General features: G+C 35.8%; 1 protein-coding gene across 3 annotated transcripts in view; it reads left to right on the top strand.

Annotated features, from left to right (window-relative positions):
* The window catches only part of LUZP2 (leucine zipper protein 2), a 393,008-nt gene that overhangs the window by 268,555 nt on the left and 105,918 nt on the right, over window positions 1-18,535 (top strand). For all 3 annotated transcript variants that reach the window (XM_026664758.2, XM_087951089.1, XM_087951090.1), the window contains exon 6: window positions 13,620-13,682. In XM_026664758.2, coding sequence (XP_026520543.1) covers window positions 13,620-13,682 — 63 coding nt within the window. The remainder of the gene's footprint in view (window positions 1-13,619; window positions 13,683-18,535) is intronic.

Genomic DNA, 18,535 nt, shown 5'->3' with positions numbered 1-18,535 from the left:
TTTATTAAGTGAGTGTTAAGAGTCCATCTTCTTTTTGGTTTTCTTCTACCTCTCCAGGTTATTTGAATTGGGTTGTGATCAGCCCAGTCGTTTGGTAAAATTTCGCTATCTTTGATTTCATTAATTAATTCACCATTTATCCAAGCCATATCTATTCTTGTCCAAATTTTGTGTGGGTTAGAGTAAAAAGGTAAACTGTTCTTTTTGGGTTTAGTTTTCTCCAAATATCTACCAGATTCAGTTCGTTGGGGGGGGGGGGGGGGGGGGGGGGGGGGGGGGGGGGGGGGTCCGGTTAACCTTGAATTTGTATCTATTGTGTGCTCTTGTATTGTTACGGTTGAAGCTGAAGTATTCATTGACAGGTAAGTCATTGCAATGTGATGATTTTATATACCGTACTTAGATCACACTGAAGACGGCGTAATTCAAGGTTTTCTAGGTCTAGAATTTCAAGTCTGATGTCATAAGGTATTCTGCAACGAGTAGAGGAGTGGAGAACTTTTCTTGTGAAATATTTCTGGACTTTCTCAACTGTGTTAATATCAGATACGTAATGTGGGTTCCAGACTGATGAGCTGTATTCAAGTATTGGTCTAGCAAATGTTTTGTATACTCTAGTTATTAGTGTAATATTACCAGAGAAAAAGCTATGTAAAATTAGGTTAACAACTCTTAATGCCTTTTTGGCTATGTAGTTACAATGGGTTCTAGCACTTAGATCATTAGAGATGAGTACTCCAAGATCCTTGACAGAATTTGGATCATCAACAAGGTCTTGACTATTCAGCCTGTATTTTATTTTCTGATTTTTTTTGCCAATATGTAAAACAGAGCATTTATTTGTTGAGATTTGAAGTTGCCATTTGTTTGACCATTCTGATACATAGTCGAGGTCTTTTTGAAGGGTAGCAGTATTGTCAGCGAAGAGAACACAGTTGCTCTTAATATGATCACAGAGGTCATTTATGTAGAGTATGAAGAGAGTTGGTCCTAGAACACTGCCTTGGGGGACACCACTGTTGACAGGTACAGAATTTGATACATAATGCAAAAGGCACAAATTATTTGTTTATATTAGCCAATGATTAGGGTTGTGGAGAAATATGTGTTGATCTTCCTCAGCTGCTAAATTGCAAAGGCAAGACGTACTGGCTGACTTTGCATATGTCCTTTTTTAATGGATCTGTGAACCCAGAAATAGAATCCAGTGAATTCCATTCAAATAGTTTTTACATCTGAGTAGGCCTGAATAATGTTGTGCAGTGCAAATAGTAATTTATGCAAACATTCAGAGAGGGATATTTCCTTAAGTTGCTGGGCAAAAATAAATAAATACTGTAAATAAATAAAAGAATTCTTTCTGAAGGGGCCACTTGTATAATTATTTTTGTAATGGTACAGGTAATTGATTTGCTATTTAATTCTACATAAAAATATGCACTTTTAGATATATTACACTTTACTGAATACTGTAGGACTCCCTTCTGAGTCCTTTTGTCAACTGGTTTTGGTTTTTATGAGTTATGTAAGTTTCTTCTTTTTCTTTCTTATTAACTTTAACTTTGATCCTGTCTAAATTTGAATCCAGTGGTCAAAACTTCCCACATTTGGTTGAATAATGTTTAGTATCACTGCTGTAACTATAAAGGATTACTTGTTTGATTAGATAAAGTGGTGTTCACAGGTTCTTGCTACTTTTGTTGCAACAGGTGTTCTGACCTAGACTTCCCAAGATCATGAAGCAGATTCCTTGTCCTGATAAAAACCCCTTTATTTAGGTTAAAGTGAATTTCTCTCCAACAAAGTCCCAGCAAATAGTCTTTCATGAGATTTCACAACTATAGACCTTTATCAGGCTCGGAGTGTTGCCAGACCAATATCTTCCAAATGCCATGCAATTCTCCTGCAAATACCACTCCCCTTTCAACTACTCTTTATTCCCTATGGGAGGGGCTATTCACTGTCTACCTGAGCCTTTACTCCCGAGTCAACCCTTGTTCCTTAACTGTTCCCTTCTCCTGGTAGCTCTGTGCATGTGCACACTGGGAACAGGCTCCAGCTGTTCTTCTGCCCCACTGATCTCCAACCCTGAAGGCTGCTGATAACTGTCAGATGGCCTTGGCCCCATCCCTGGCACCTCCGAGGCAGAACACTTATCAGAGCCTTCTCCAATCTCCAGGACTGGCCCATGTTCCCCCACAACCTCCTCACTGTCCAAGTCTGCCACCAGCTCTGCTGGCCACTGGCAACCCACAACAACAGTCTTTTTAGATTGTCATGCAACATTGCAAAATACGTAGAAAAGGAATTTATGCAGTGGTGGGATTCAATTTTTTTTACTACCGGTTCAGTGGGCATGGCTTGGTAGGCATGGCAGGGGAAGGATACTGTAAAATCTCCATTCCCTCCCCACTCCTGGGGGAAGGTTACTGCAAAATCCCATTCTTTCCCCACCCCACTAACCTGCTTTCCCGCTCTGTTCTCCTGTGCAGGGCAACAAAAGAAAACCCAGCCAATCAGCTGGGACTCGGGAGGCAGAGAATAGATGGGTGTGGGGCCAGCCTAAGGTGGTATTTACCAGTTCTCCAAACTGCTCAAAATTTTCACTGCCAGTTCTCCAAAACTGGTCAGAACCTGCTGAATACCTTCTCTGAATTTATGACATAATCCCATAATGCTACTTGTAATGAGTGTTTGGAGTAGAACTTCAGATGTTGTCCTTCTTTCACTAGAGTCTATGCATAAGTCAAACTTGTAATCTGATATTATCTCTGATTTATGAGACTCCATCTTCCATACATGCTTGTTGACTGTGTTGAGATTTTATTTGATTGCAATAACATTAAGTGTACAATCAAAACGGAAGGTACCTGTCAATATGTCTTATTCAAGATTACAAAAGAATATTGACTGAATATTGATATATTTTTCTTCAAACATACTTATTCATGGAAAATTCCCTACCTCCAGAAAAGTCATTTTGACTACTTTTTATTCTTTTTTTAAAAAAAAATTAATAATATGAATTAAGTAAACTTTAGGAGAACAATTATTACTATGATAATCAGTGTTACTCAGTATGAAAGGTAAACCTTAAAAGATATGAGATTCTCTGTAATATTCTAATTAATGTAACTTGATGATGCACCACATAGTGCAAAATAAAATGAGTGCAAGTTAAAATAATATTTTTAAAACAATAGTTTAAAAGCAAACTAACTGGGACAGAATATTTTGCTAATATTATTGTCTTAGCAAACATACGTTGATTGCTGGAAACACAGCCAGACTACTTACTCATCCTAAGAACAGCTAAACTATTCTTCCAAAGTTCTTCTTGCCGAAGAGGGACTATCATCAATATTAATCAAGATGCAAAAGCTACCTGTCAGAGCAGTGAGGTTACAACTGAGCAAAGAACATTTCAACAATGAACACAATGTTCATTTGCTCCTAACCAGTTCCCATGAGGGTCCTTGATAAATTTAACCTGTCATGTGGTGAGATTTGTGGAGTATAGCTTTAATAAGTAAGGATTATATCATTTTTCATTATGCTGTCAGCAAGCTTCTAATGTGATCGCTGGTGCACCAGCGCTTTGAAGACCAGCAAACAGGGAGGCGGACTTTGAAATGAATATATTTAGACAGATTGGCTGGCCTGCCAATCAAAATTATTTATCCATAACCATTTTTTTAAGTACCTGATACTGTGCTGGAAATAAAAAATCTACATAGACATGTCTATAGAGTTCCTGGGAGTCAAGTTCAAGTTTAATTTTTAAAAAATCTTTATCCTTATCTTTACCTTTATATATATATATATATATTTAGAAATTATACAGGCCACATCAGAGGTGGTATTCAGCAGGTTCTGACCAGTTCTGGAGAACCGGTAGCAGAAATTTTGAGTAGTTCAGAGAACCAGCAAATACCACCTCTGACTGGCCCCATCTATTCTCTGCCTCCCAAGTCCCAGCTGATCTGCTGGGTCTTCTTTTGTTGCCCTGCACAGGAGAACTGGAAAGCAAGTTAGTGAGGTAGGGAAGGAATGAGATTTTGCAGTAACCTTCCCCCAGGAGTGGGAGGGAATGGATATTTTACAGTATCCTTCCCCTGCCATGCCCATCAAGCCACACCCAACCATGTCACACCCACTAAGCCACGCCCACAGAACCTGTAGTAAAAAAAAATGAATCCCACCATTGATCCACATCGAAAAACAGGACAACCTGCTTGTACATTTTAGACTAACAAATTGTACTAACAGATATGATTTTATGAGCAAAAGTTCACCTCATCCCTCATCCCAGTATAAATCTTCATCCCATCTCATCCCCGTATAAATCTTAATCAATGTAGAACAGAGGTGTCAAACTCGCAATGACAATTGTCGTTACATGACATATCACAACTTTTTCCCCGTTCACTAAACTGGGGTGGGTGTGGTCAGCGTGTGACACATCTGGCCATTGGGCTACGAGTTTGATACCCCTGATGTAGCATTTCCCTTGTATCTGATGCAATGAGCTGTAGCTCACAAAAGCTTATGTCTTTTAATACAATTTTTTTGTCAGGAAGGATGCTACCAAAGAATAATATGGCTGTCTTTTTATAGTCCAGTATACAGAAAGCTCAAGATTTAATATTTGGTTATTTCCAGTGGCAAAGATTTGGAAGCTGAACATAGGAGGGATACTTGCATAAGGGAGACTCTGAAGAGCTAGTGCCGGACAATGTTGGACTAGCTGAAAAAATAGTATTCTCACACTGCAGTAAACTAAGTTTGCTTAACCATATGTTTATTGAATTAACTACAACTTCATGGGTTTGTGCAGCATGCTAAACTATTAATCATGGTCTGGCTTCATAGCTCATTAAATGAAAACGATGCATCTTTGCTTTGACTCTATATATTATGGAGACACAGTGAAAGCCTGACCCAGTACAAGGCAGATTCCTATTTTCCTGCAGATATACCTCAATGCTTTCCATTTAACTAGAATATTATATGCAATATAATTCTCCTTACCTGTACTTTTCATATTACTCTCCTGCTTTGAAGAATTATCCATTAAGGGAATGTTTAAAATGAGAATTTTTTTGCCAGAAGTGACTTTTGTAGTGTGTATTTTAGAATCCTTTGCCAGCAATTTAATTATACAACCTGCAGTATGGGAATGTAGGGCCCTGATGGTGTGTAATGCCTTGTAGGAATTTGGGAACTTTAAAATCCCTTATATAAGGATCCTAGCAAAATGAGCAAAGCAACTGTAGAACAGGTACTCCTGAATTTAGTACTTTCTGCTTTAATGATGGATAGAAGTAATTTTAAAAGTTTTTTTCTTAATTTGAACTGAAGAGTTCTAGCTTTAGGGTAACCTTGTTGCTGCAGCTTTTCTCCAGATTGGTTTATTATTAATCACACTAACTTTTTTTGAAATACACCGTGCCTTTGACCTCTCCTTCCCTCGCTGACAAGCTAGAGCAATGGTTTTGCATCTCTAAAGTTGTGTTTAAAATGAAAATCCGTTTTGTGCCACTTTCCCAATTTTCTTTTTTCTATCTTCTTTGTAGGAGTAGTTTTATGGAATCCCTTGTATCCTAAAATCTAAAAAAATAAGAAACAGGTGGACAAATCACAATTCCAGTTTATGTGCTATCATACATAACCAGAGAGGGGTATTTACTATTTAATAATTTTGCAATACTTATAAAACTTTGTTGCTAGCTTGTTTCTTGAGGCTGCCTGTACAAAAGTCTAATATCAACCCATTAACCAAAAATGCCTGTGGCAAGACATAAGGATTGATAAGTATGAAGAAGATTAGCAATTGTCTTATCGGAGCAGGGCAGCCTTGATACCTTCCAGTTTTTTTGAATTACAGCTTCCACAATCTCCTGCTGTTTTCCATGCTTGTTGTAGCTGATGGGCATTAAAGTCCAAAACATTTGGAAAGCAACCATTATTTCTATCCCAACTGGATGTTGCTAACAAAATAACTCTTATTTTTTTATAATAAGTAGTAAAAAAGCTGCCTGGCATCCATGCAGAACAGAATAAATGCCAGTCACAAGCGTAATCTGGCTAACATTCATCATTTCCTTTTCCCCTCCATTTCAAAACATGATGGGCATTATTAACATTTTTATTATTATTTGTGAGATAGATAAAATCTTCTCAGCCCTTTTTAAATCTTTAACAACAGAGATTAGGTCTGTGGATTAATATTTTTAATCAATCTTTTAAAAGGCAGCCCCAGTAAAATAAACACTAGAATAAAAGGAATTTTTGAGAAATCTTGTATTCTGCTTAAAAGCAATGCTGAAATATCAATTTCTACATGAGTCTTGATCAGGGACATGGCAAAATAAACTTTCTGTTTTCCCTGAATGCTTTGAAAACAAAAGTTGTGATAGGAATATACACATTGAGTTCTCTGTATTGTAATCCCTGGTTATTCTTCATTGCCTCACAGTGGCACACACACCCTGCAAAAAACAGCTTGGAGCAATTTATCATTGCAGAAGGAGCCACTTTCACTGGGTAATAGACAAGAACAAGTTAAAATGTATGTGAAAAATCTTGTATTCTGCTTAAAAGCAATGCTGAAATATCAATTTCTACATGAGTCTTGATCAGGGACATGGCAAAATAAACTTTCTCATTTATTTGGATAAAGAAGTGTCTAATTTACAAATCAAACTTTCCATTAGGATATGGACTTAAATCTGTCTATTGAGAGCAATTAATATTCTGATTCAATTGCCAACACGTTTCCTGGGCATATATTTTGCAGAATGTGATTACTAGCTAGCAATAAATATATACAGATACTGCAGAGTCCTTCAGTAAAAGATCCAAATGCTTAGGGACTAGGCTTTCATATTGTTTACATCTGATGGATATTTGAAAGAGTTCATATATTTCATTTAAAAATATGTTTGGAGGCAGTGTGAAAAGTAATGGAGTACCCCAGCCCACATGCACACTTTGGTATGGTAATCCTTTTCTTTCCTAGAGAGAATGATAGATTCAGTTCCTTTTAGATTTTCTTTCTCAGAGGTTCTATTGAAATCCTTTTTGCCTCTTTTAAGAAAAGCTTTCCATTATCAACATCTTTTATACAAAGCAAAGCAAAACAAAACAAAACGAACCCCTTCTCCCAAACAATAGTCGTCATGTAGATAATGAAGAGTGTTGTAATTCAATTCATTCCGGAGAGTAGCAGTGTGGGAAAAGTTATTGGGCCGGGACTACTAATTTATTTTTATTTATTGCCAATGTTTACAAGATAATAAGTTAATGTATACATGTTGGGACCACATGAATTTATTTTAAAAAAATAAAAAAAAAGAGAAACCTGATTATATTCTCACATTCTTCCCCCTGTCTCTCATATTTCCCATATTTCTCCTTTTTGTTTAAACTAGTAAAAGCACATGGCACCTTATCCACTGATTGCTAAATTCGTTCAAGAGCTTTTGATAAGGAAGGTTATCCAAGACTTTTTGAAAGTCCACATATAAAGTATTACCAGGATTACCTGTGTGTACAGTGCTTTTCAACCTCGGCAACATGCTGGTCAGGGAATTCTGGAACATTTAGTCTACCCATCTAAAAGTCACTGAGGTTGAGAAACACTGGTTTAGTATGTTGTACTTTGGCACATATTTTTAAGAGAGGTGCTGTACTGAATACCAAAAGGGAGTTTAGCTAATTAGCACTGGCAATATTACAAAGTGCATAATCTTCTTTTGTATGTGACTTGCATGTCGAACTAAAAATGTCCTTTTCTCATGGAAGAATGTAAATTCTTGTTTATATTCAAAGTAACCAATGTTTAATCCCATTTGGAGGGGAAAAAAACAACTTGATGACTTCCCCTTCCAGTTTCCCTATTTAAAACTGAACTTTTTGAAAGGGTTGGATCATTATGTCACTCTCTGGGTATTGCATTATTACTACATTTGAATCAGAACAGGGATAAATGAGGAATCTGAATTTTAATCTGAAAGGACTTTTGTAGTATGCCTGTCAGTTTATTTGAAAGGAACAGCCTGCATCTGTAACATATGCTCAGCATATTAATGTCATAAATGTTAATAGTTTTTTTTAAAAAAAAATGTAATATTCATTATGTAAGCTCCTCTCTATGGAATAGTGTGATATTTAAAAATATATAAGAGTGATTAGAAGCTACTTTAGGCTTTTTTAGAAGAAAAAACAAGGCTTCTTAATACCTACATGCAATTAAATATAGATGGTAATGGATTTCTGTATAATAACTGGGATAGAAAATGTAGGTATGAAAAGAATTAAGGAGTTTGGCATAACTGTTGTTACAAGTATTTGGAAAATTTTCCATAGATGTTTTGATTCAAATGCAACGAACTAAAAGTGTATCTATTCCTGTTTATAGGGGAACATTGTTACATAGCTATATATCATTGTATACTAATAAACATAATTAAGATTTCAAGTAGAGTATATCTTGAAGATAAAGCCAACAGATCTTTTGTATCATGTGGCAGTGATTTTGTGGTTACCTTATGTGCTTATCAAATTCGAAAGGTAGTAGCCATGTGGAAGGATCTTTGTATGTTAATTCTCCATGCCAAGATTATTGCGCACCAATGATATTGACATGAAAATGTTGAAATAGTCCCCAGAAGTTAAGTCTTTACTTAACAATTGCATTCCAGTCTTTACTGGAAGTTACATTCAGGAGCTATATGAAACAGTCCTATGAAGGTAAGGAGATCCAAAGCTTCTCCACAAGTAATTTTCATTAGTCTGAGATTGCTCATTAGTTTAAGATGAGGAAGAACTAGTCAAGTCAACTGTACTCCTGGGCATAGAAGTTCCCTAGGTAACTTTGTCTCAGTTAATCTTTATCACTCAGCTCAAGTTATACCCACAGGGTTGTTGCTGAGGGAAAAATTGGAGGAAGGAACCTAGGCAATCTTTAATTTTCAGAGAAAAAGCAGGATATATATCTAATAAATAAAGTAAGGTAAAAAACAAAACCAGAAATATCTCATGAAGAAAATATGGAGTTCCATAAAGTTCCTGAGTTATCCCATGAAAGGATAGATGATGTACCCTAGCCAGAATGTGGGTTGTTTTGTATAAAAGGACTGAATGGTGTAACCCCATCAACTGTGTTTTTAGCACATGGAGGTGGGGTGGATCATATTCTTTTGTGTGTCTGTAATAGAGTAGAGCACTAGTAACAACTCAATACAGTGTGTGAAAAATAATGAAAATAATTTAGAAATTGTTCAGTGACATATTTTTCAATCGATTTACGTCTTTAAAAAATAAAATATCCCTATCCTCATCAGAGAAGCTGTTGAGCGTGAACGGAAACGTCCAAACGCCATCTTATTTGGTCTAGAGGACATCAATGACAATGATGACATCACAACTGTCCGAAACATCATCAGTGATTATCAAGCATCAACCATCTCCGCTGATGAAATACTTGACATTTCCCGCATTGGCCGAGAGCTCAAAAACAGAGACGGCTCTGTGGCCCCACGCTTGTGCAGGGTCATTTGCAAAAATGAATCAAGCAAACGTAAATTCATTTACACTATAAATTCACTCACCAAAACCAACACCAACCATAAGAACCTCCGTTGTCGCCCTGACCTAACCATACAGCAACGTGCCCGCTCCCGTGTACTCCGCACCGAACTCAAAAAACGTCTAGACAATGGAGAGAAGGACCTGTACATTGACTACCATGCTGACTGTATCAAAAGTAAGCCACACAACCCGCAACTCAGCTTTAACCCTCAACCACAACCCTACCTCAACTGATCCACCATCACCCAAGACTTGGCATGCACGCCCCTAACTACCTCAATTCCAACTACTGCTGGCCTTAAATGCAAACTACTCAATGCAAGAAGCCTCGTGCATAAAATACCTGAATTTTTCCTCCTACTAAATATGGCTAAATTCGACATTATATTTGTCTGTGAAACATGGCTCAATGCATCTCTCCCTGACTCCATTACCACAGTAAGAGACTATCATGTTTACCAATCAGATCGTGAAATTCGTAGAGGAGGTGGTGTTGCTATCTTCTATAAAAGTCCTTACATCTAAAAATATCCAAGTTACCCAGGAGCTTGCTCTTCCTGAGACCATCATCTGTGAACTATCCTTAAATATCACAATTCGATTCTTACTATGTTACAGAGCACCTGATTATGACATCGAACATGTAAACAAGCTAAATACATTACTAACATGGGCTGCATCCTGCCCATACCCTTTTATCTTTCTTGGCGATTTCAATCTACCTCATATTGACTGGACCCTAAATGATTGTACAACTGAAATCATACACACAACCTTCTACAATGCTATTACAAATCTGGGACTGGAACAACTAGTAACCAACAACACTAGACTAAACAACTGCCTCGATCTCATCTTCTGCAATAGTTTGAATTTAATTTACGAATACAAACTAAAGAACCCTTTTCTAGCAGTGACCACAATATGATTGACTTTTGTCTCAACATACGCCCACACAAAAATCACCACAATGATGTAATCCCCAATTGTAACTTCAAAAAGGCAACTATGATCTTATAGACAACGATCTCTCATCCCTTGATTGGCAATCTCTATTCACTGGATGCAATACCGTTGAAGACCATTACAACATATTTTTACTTGAAGTCAAAAGAGTCATCAAACTATATGTACCAACAACAACTCCCAAAACAAAACAAAAAAGCAGATTACCCATAACAATAAGGAAACTTCAATCCAAAAAGAGATCACTCTGGCGGAAAAACAAATCTGGTCACGTTGCCAATTTCAAAAGCCGATACAAAAATTTATGCCACCAGATAAAGACCGAATGCATCAATTATCACATTAAACAAGAGGAAAACCTTCTAAGCACCAATTCCACCCGTGCTTTTTACAATTTTGTAAACAACAAACTAAAAGACTCAAGGTCTATCCCACCCTTGATAGGACCTGATGGTAAAGACTGCAACGACGACACCATTAAAGCCAACCTCTTTAACACATTCTTCGGCTCAGTATTTGTAAACAGCAATGGATCATGCCCAGTATTTCCTAGCCATACCACAGATAACAATGATCTAATACATATCGATTTTACAGAAGACAATGTTGAAAAAGCACTACGCAATCTAAAACCATCTCTATCTATTGGACCGGATGGAATATGTGCCTACTTCTTAAAAAAGCTATCCACTGCCATAGCCAAACCTCTAAGCATAATCTTTGAAAAAATCTTTCAGGACCAGCTCCTTGCCTAACCTATGGTCACAAGCCACAGTCATCCCCATCTTCAAAAAGGGAGACCCAAGCCTAGTTGAAAATTACAGACCAATCTCCTTATGCTGCGTCACCTGTAAAGTCATGGAATCAATTATTAACCAATCCATCATCCTCCACTTAGAGACAAACAACCTACTCTCCAATAAACAATTTGGTTTCAGAAAAAAACTATCCTGTAATCTGCAACTCTTACACTGCAAAAACATATGGACGACACAACTCGACCAGGGCAAAGCAATTGACGCAATCTACATAGACTTCTGTAAAGCCTTTGATTCAGTGGTACACGACAAACTACTCCTAAAAATAAAATCCTATGGTATCTCTGGACAACTGAATAACTGGATAGAAGCATTCCTGGCAAACAGACAACAAATGGTCAAAATTGGGAGCGTCCTATCAAATTCTGTACCTGTCAATAGTGGTGTCCCCCAAGGCAGTGTTCTAGGACCAACTCTCTTCATACTCTACATAAATGACCTCTGTGATCATATTAAGAGCAATTGCGTTCTTTTCGCTGATGATGTAAAGCTGTTCAATACCACAGACAATACTGCTACCCTACAAAAAGATCTTGACTATGTATCAGAATGGTCAAACAAATGGCAACTTCAAATCTCAACAAATAAATGCTCTGTCTTACATATTGGCAAAAAAAATCAGAAAATAAAATACAAGCTGAATAGTCAAGATCTTGTTGATGACCCAAGCTCTGTAAAGGACCTTGGAATACTCACCTCTAATGATCTAAGTGCTAGAGCCCACTGCAACTACATAGCCAAAAAGGCATTAAGAGTTGTTAACCTAATCCTACGTAGCTTTTTCTCTGGTAATATCACACTACTAACCAGAGCACACAAAACATTTGCTAGACCAATACTCGAATACAGTTCATCAGTCTGTAACCCACATTACGTATCTGATATTAGCACAATTGAGAAAGTCCAGAAATATTTCACAAGAAGAGTTCTCCACTCCTCTACTCGTTGTAGAATACCTTATGCCACCAGACTTGAAATTCTAGAACTAGAAAACCTTGAATTACGCCTGCCTTCGGTCTGATTTAAGCATGGTATATAAAATCATACATTGCAATGTCCTACCTGTCAATGAATACTTCAGCTTCAACCATAACAACACAAGAGCACACAATAGATACAAACTCAAAGTTAACCGCACCAAACTTGATTGCAGGAAATACGACTTCAGCAATAGAGTGGTCAATGTCTGGAATACTCTACCCGACTCTGTAGTTTCTTCCCCAAACCCCAAAAACTTTAACCTTAGACTGTCTACTATTGATCTCACCCCTTTCCTAAGAGGTCTGTAGGGGGCGTGCATAAGCGCACCAACGTGCCTACCGTCCCTGTCCTATTGTTTCTCTTATTCTTCTTTTATTTTTCTTATATGTACCCATTTCATGTATTCACAACTATGTATACACTTATACTTATTATCTTGTAAACAATTGGCAAATAAATAAATAAATAAATAAATAAATAAATAAATAAAATAAAATAAAATAAAATAAAATAAAATAAAATAAAATAAAATAAAATAAAATAAAATAAAATAAAATAAAATAAAATAAAATAAAAATAAAATAAAATAAAATAAAATAAAATAAAATAAAATAAAATAAAATAAAACATCCTTTATTTTGAAGAATTAAAGTTGAATAAAGGTTAGGGTTTTGTTCAATCACTCAGTGAAAGATAGGGTAGGATTCCACTATCATCCCTTTTTAATCCCACATTAAATCAATTCCAAACTAGAATCTATTCTAGTTTATTCCTTAAATGATTATATTTTAGGGAAATGTAAAAAAAAAAATGATTTCAAGTCAAGCTGACTTTCTGGTGGCTCTGTGGATACATCTATGTGGTTTTCTTGGGAACAATAGAGAATTTATTTGCCACTCTCTTCTCTCAGGTTTGTCTGTTTATTTTTACTTCTCTACATAGCCTGTTTTCCTGATGTTTCATGGAAGTCTTCCAACCAGACCCCATCTTTCTTTGATTCTCAGGGTAGAAAAGATAATCTGAAGCCACTATTGCCTGAGACTTGTGAAAAACAAGAGCAAGTTCTTTTATACCATAAGTGATCTTAAATGTATAATGTTATTGTGACATTATCTATTTAGGTTTCAGATATGCAGGTAGATTATTAGGTAGATACATTCCTCATAGCCAACTTGAAATAACATATCACATATTATGCTTATTAGTTACTGAATATGATTTCACATTACTAATATCAAAATATTTCTCTCCTTTTCTTAGAACAAAAGCCTGAAAAATAAGCTCCTGTCAGGGAATAAACTTTGTGGAATTCATGCAGAAGAGGTAAGAAAAAAATACAAAAAAGTGTTATTCCGACTCTAATAAGAACAGCTATATAAAACTTTTTTTCCTCAGCAAATTGTCCTGTTGATACTGAACACTTTATGAGCAATTCCAAGGCATTCTGGAAGATCTGCTTGACAGGAAACAATGCAACTTATATTCCCAAAATTCACATTCATTCTAAGAATGAGAGATTAAAGAAAAAAATGATGCCAACCAAGTTGAAAGTCTACTAGCAACAAAAATAAATAAATATCTGAGCAGGGCATGTTTTACTTTTTCTAAACAATGGCTCCTTTTCTCAGTAAGCAATAATTTTGCCTGGTCCAGACAAAATGGTTGATAGCTATATGCTATATATTTATCTAATTGTGTTATTTAGCCCATTAGGGGCATGCATAGGGTGGAAGTGGAGATAGAGTATGTTAGTATATTTTGAAAATGGAGCACTTCTTCATGTATATTCCTGAATACAGAATAAAGAATTGAATTGAATACAAATTTTAATTACTTAGGAACAACTGATGTTCTAAAAGTGATGGTACTTTATTAAATTTCAAGAAGTTATTCTATCACAATTTGGCTATGAAATAGACACTAACCCCATTTGGATTCACTGGATTTTTCTCATTGGTTTTGAGCTCTCACCTCAGATCAATGCAAAGGATGAAAACAGGAATTTCATGAAAGACCTTCATTGATAACAATCTATTGTTGCAGGTCACAAATTAAATAATGTAAGGAACTAATTATGGCAACATAGGTTTTTAATATTATTAATTTAAAGTAGAGTAATAGTAGTAGTAGTAGTAGTAGTAGTGGTAGTAGTAGTAGTAGTAGTAGTAGTAGTAGTAGTAGTAGTAGTAGTAGTAGTAGTTATAAGGCACCTCTGTTATGCTAAAACATTTGGGCATCAGCAAATGATTTTACAAATTGGTTATGGAACTGAAATGAAGAAAGGTAGAAAGTGTTCAGTACTAAATTGTTTCTGCATCAGATTCAGTGTTTATATAAGATTTTTCATAGTGTTAGGTAGTATCAAAATCATCTTATTTTTCATAATATTATGAAAATGTATTTCCTTGTTTACTACCTTGCCCTTTGGAGTCACATGTGGGCAGCCTACACATTGTGGACCATTTGTTATAGAGCTAGCTGTCTTCCCTTCCCCCCCCCCCCTGTTCATAATTATTTATGTATATGTTTATCATTCATGTATATGCTTCTAGGCATCCATTTCTGCCTGGCTTTGACAATAAATTGTTTAAAAAAAATTAAACCCAGACACTGATCTGGTATACATTTCTGAGATCAGCAATTTTATCTAAAAACATGTAACCTTTTAAAAACATGGGTAAATAGTATTTTCACAAAGATAAAAAGCACAATATATAATTTGAAGTCTATAACTAACTATTAACTATTGTTATATTTTTCAAGGGTTGCAAATTTTTGTTTCCACGCAGAATAGGCATGATTTGTTTGATCACATAAATAATGCTATATCTTATTAAAAGAAAAGAGGACATACCTTCAACATTTCAAATAATTTAGTGCCATGTTTTAGGCAGAAAGCTTTGTGCTGGCTCAAGGATAGTAGAAGAAATGCATTTCAAATAGCCATTCCTGGTCCCACTGCTATAGCTTTTGCATGATCCTGTTATAATATATCTAATAAAATGAAGAATAACTCTTTCCAGATTACTATCCCAGATAATCATAGAGTGACCTTAAAATATTTTCACATATTCATCCAATGTCATATGCTTGCTTGCAGTGTCTCCCATATAACCAATGGGTTTGAGTCCTTAGTGTAATCAACTCTTGGTTATTTTGACTGTGATTGACTGAATAGTTGCCTTTAGCAATTAACTTTGGCTTTTGCATTGTCTCAGGATTGCTGATCTGGGGAAATAGTTAATGAACATGCTTCTATCTTCAGGAATTCTCCAGGGAATATGTTATGATGGAATAGATTTGCACAAATAAATACTGGACTAGTTCACATTATGGGGGTTGCATTTTCCAAACACACCTTTATGTATATCTGTTCTTTATCATCAGCTAAATAATATTTTTATTTATGTCAATGGATTTCAAACTTTTAACTTCAAGAAATAATTAATCCTGCTTGCCTGCTTCTTCCGCTGCATTAAAAGATAAGTGAATTGAGTCATGGTCTAGATAGAATATGCAGAATTCATGAAGGTCCATGTGATACCTTTATCACCTTGTCAATTGAAACTCTTCTCTAGAATATAGTAATATGTGCTACAGGAAAATATCAGTAGCCACGAATGAGCTTTATTTAGGTACAGCTTTCTTGGTGGTATTTATTTTTAAAAATAGAGTTACAAGTAAGCTTTCCAACATCTTAAGATTCTGTGGAAGTGCTTTGAAACATCTACTTCATGCTATAAAGGCAAGAAATTGCATATTATATATGACAATACTAATAATTGCTATGGATTTATTAGATAACAGGCAATGATGGGTAATAACTAATACAAGACCTTCTATTTAAACATATACCAAAATTAAAGCAATTTTTTGTCAGACTAACAGGTAAACTCATAAACCTTGCAACACAGTAATAAATAAAGGTACTGTTGAGCATAATGTATTACTTCAGCTTCAATTTAACTTTCTCTACAGCTGTTCACCTAAGGAATTCAGTTGTGCTTGCATTGTTTCTACACACAAAGCTATAAGAACAAAACAAAATGACAAAACAACAATAACAAGGAATATCCATATGCTGCAAGGAAAGTATTGCTTTCTGTGAACAAAAACACAATTTAATCCAAATTTATTGCCATTACCATCCATTCATAACAATTGCCAGAAAAGAGACGATATTTTCAGAGCTGCTGTTTCAACCTAATTCAAAACAAATTATTGAAAAATGACATGCACATCTTTCTCTAGGAGGTAGGGGGCTTCTACTTTTCATTCCTAAAAGGTCAAATTAAATTGATTCCCAATGCTGAACAACCATTAAACATAGTAAAATAACTATGTAAATAAATGCTGATAGGACTGGTTACAATCCCTTGGAGATGTTGTTCTGAGGCACTCACTATTCTCCACTGGACTTTCATCTGTTACCCATTTCAAAGTTATGGCTCAATCACCACTGCTTTATTTGTCTGTGGAATGGGAAGAGATACCACCATCCCCAAATCAAGGACAAACTTTCACTCAGTCATTTGTGGAATTTGGCCATTCTACTAAAAAACATAGATAGCAAGAAGCATTCGCCATTGCTTTTTATATCATTGAGCTTATTTGCATCATTGAAAATACTTTATGTCATGCTCAAACTGGTCCACTCTGAAATGGCTTAGGAACGTCATGTCTGGGTTGAGACACTTAAGGGCTTTCAAAGTGTTTAGTCCAGATTGTAGGCTACCATGTCATCCTATTGAATAATTCCTCTGCTGATGTGCCCACCTACCTTCCTGCTCCAGGAAAGGTCCTGCACACACACAAAGTAAAATAAGTTCTAGAAAAAGGGAAGAAAAGAGCAACAAAGATGGTTAAAGCATATGAAGAAGGTTGCAGGAACTGGATATGTCTAATTTAGCAAAGAGAAGGACTAGAGGTAACAAAATAATATTCTTCCAATGTTTGAGGGACTGTCAAAAAGAAGAGTGGGACAGCCTTTTCTCCAAAGCACCTGAGGGCAAGATAAGAAGTAAAGAACGGAAACTTATCAACTTATCCAGCCTAGAACTAAGAAGAAATTTACTAACAGTAAGAAAAATTAAATCAGTAAATAAATTGCCTTCAAAAGTTGTGAGTGCGCCATCACTGGAGGATTTTAGGAAGAGTTTGGACAGCCATTTGTCTGGAATAGTATAGGGTTTGCTGCTTCAGCAGGGGATTGGAATAGAAGACTCTGTTATTTTTTATTATGTTATTCTGTTAAGATAAAAAAAATGCACATAGATACAGGCACAAGACATATTTGGGGGGGGGGGGTTAGGCTTAGGTGGTCTTGTAGTCATCATTATTTCATTTAAGACATAAGAATTTAAGACATAAGAATTTATTTGTCATTACACTCGCAAGCGGGTGCAACGAAATGAGGTGCTCTTCCACAAAGTAAAACTGGACAAACACCACTAAAAGAAAAAAATTGAACTAAACACAACCAACCATACAATAATCTCTATGCAATTTAAAAATGTAAATACCCCATTACTCTCAGCCATTTAAATTCCACAAAAATCTTATGATCCTGCATTCAAACTCAAAACTGCACTTGGATAAAAACTGTTCTTAAATCTGGTCGTCCTTGTTCTTAATACCCTAAATCTCCTTCTCGATGGTAATAATCGAGAATAATAATTTAGTTGGTCTTGTAGTCATCATTATTTCAATCTCCATCACCAACTCCCAAATAGCCCAAATCATCTGAGATAGGAGGTAGGAGTGAATGATTCTGTCTCAAGTGATTGGAAAAACGAAGCACCAGATTTCTTAGTTTCATTTAAAAAAAGTTACAGAGAAAAGTAGGATGCTCATAAGTAACAACAACAAAAAGAAGAGAATGAAATGGAGGAAGCTATTGGTATTGGCTATGTTTCATATGAGTACCTTTCTATTTACAAGACTCTGTAGCCTTTAGAATAAAAGGCAGCTCTGAAAGGTAAAAGGGACAAGGTAAGTATTAACTCAGTTGAAGGGCCAGCTGAAATAGCCAATGAACTTCTACAAACTGAAGTCTATTGTCCAAACCAGACAGGAAGCTTAAGAATCATAAAATGGGGAAGTGTATATCAAAAATTGAACAAGAAAAAATACACCAAGGTCATTTTCACAATGATTGAGGGGTTATTAGATAGATG

The sequence above is a fragment of the Notechis scutatus genome, chromosome 1, assembly GCF_049901735.1.
Source record: "Notechis scutatus isolate UNSWTSFEM ecotype Mainland chromosome 1, rNotScu1.2, whole genome shotgun sequence".
Taxonomy (NCBI): domain Eukaryota; kingdom Metazoa; phylum Chordata; class Lepidosauria; order Squamata; family Elapidae; genus Notechis; species Notechis scutatus.
The sequence above is the reverse complement of the archived record's forward strand: the minus strand, read 5'-3'. Positions and strand labels throughout refer to the sequence as shown.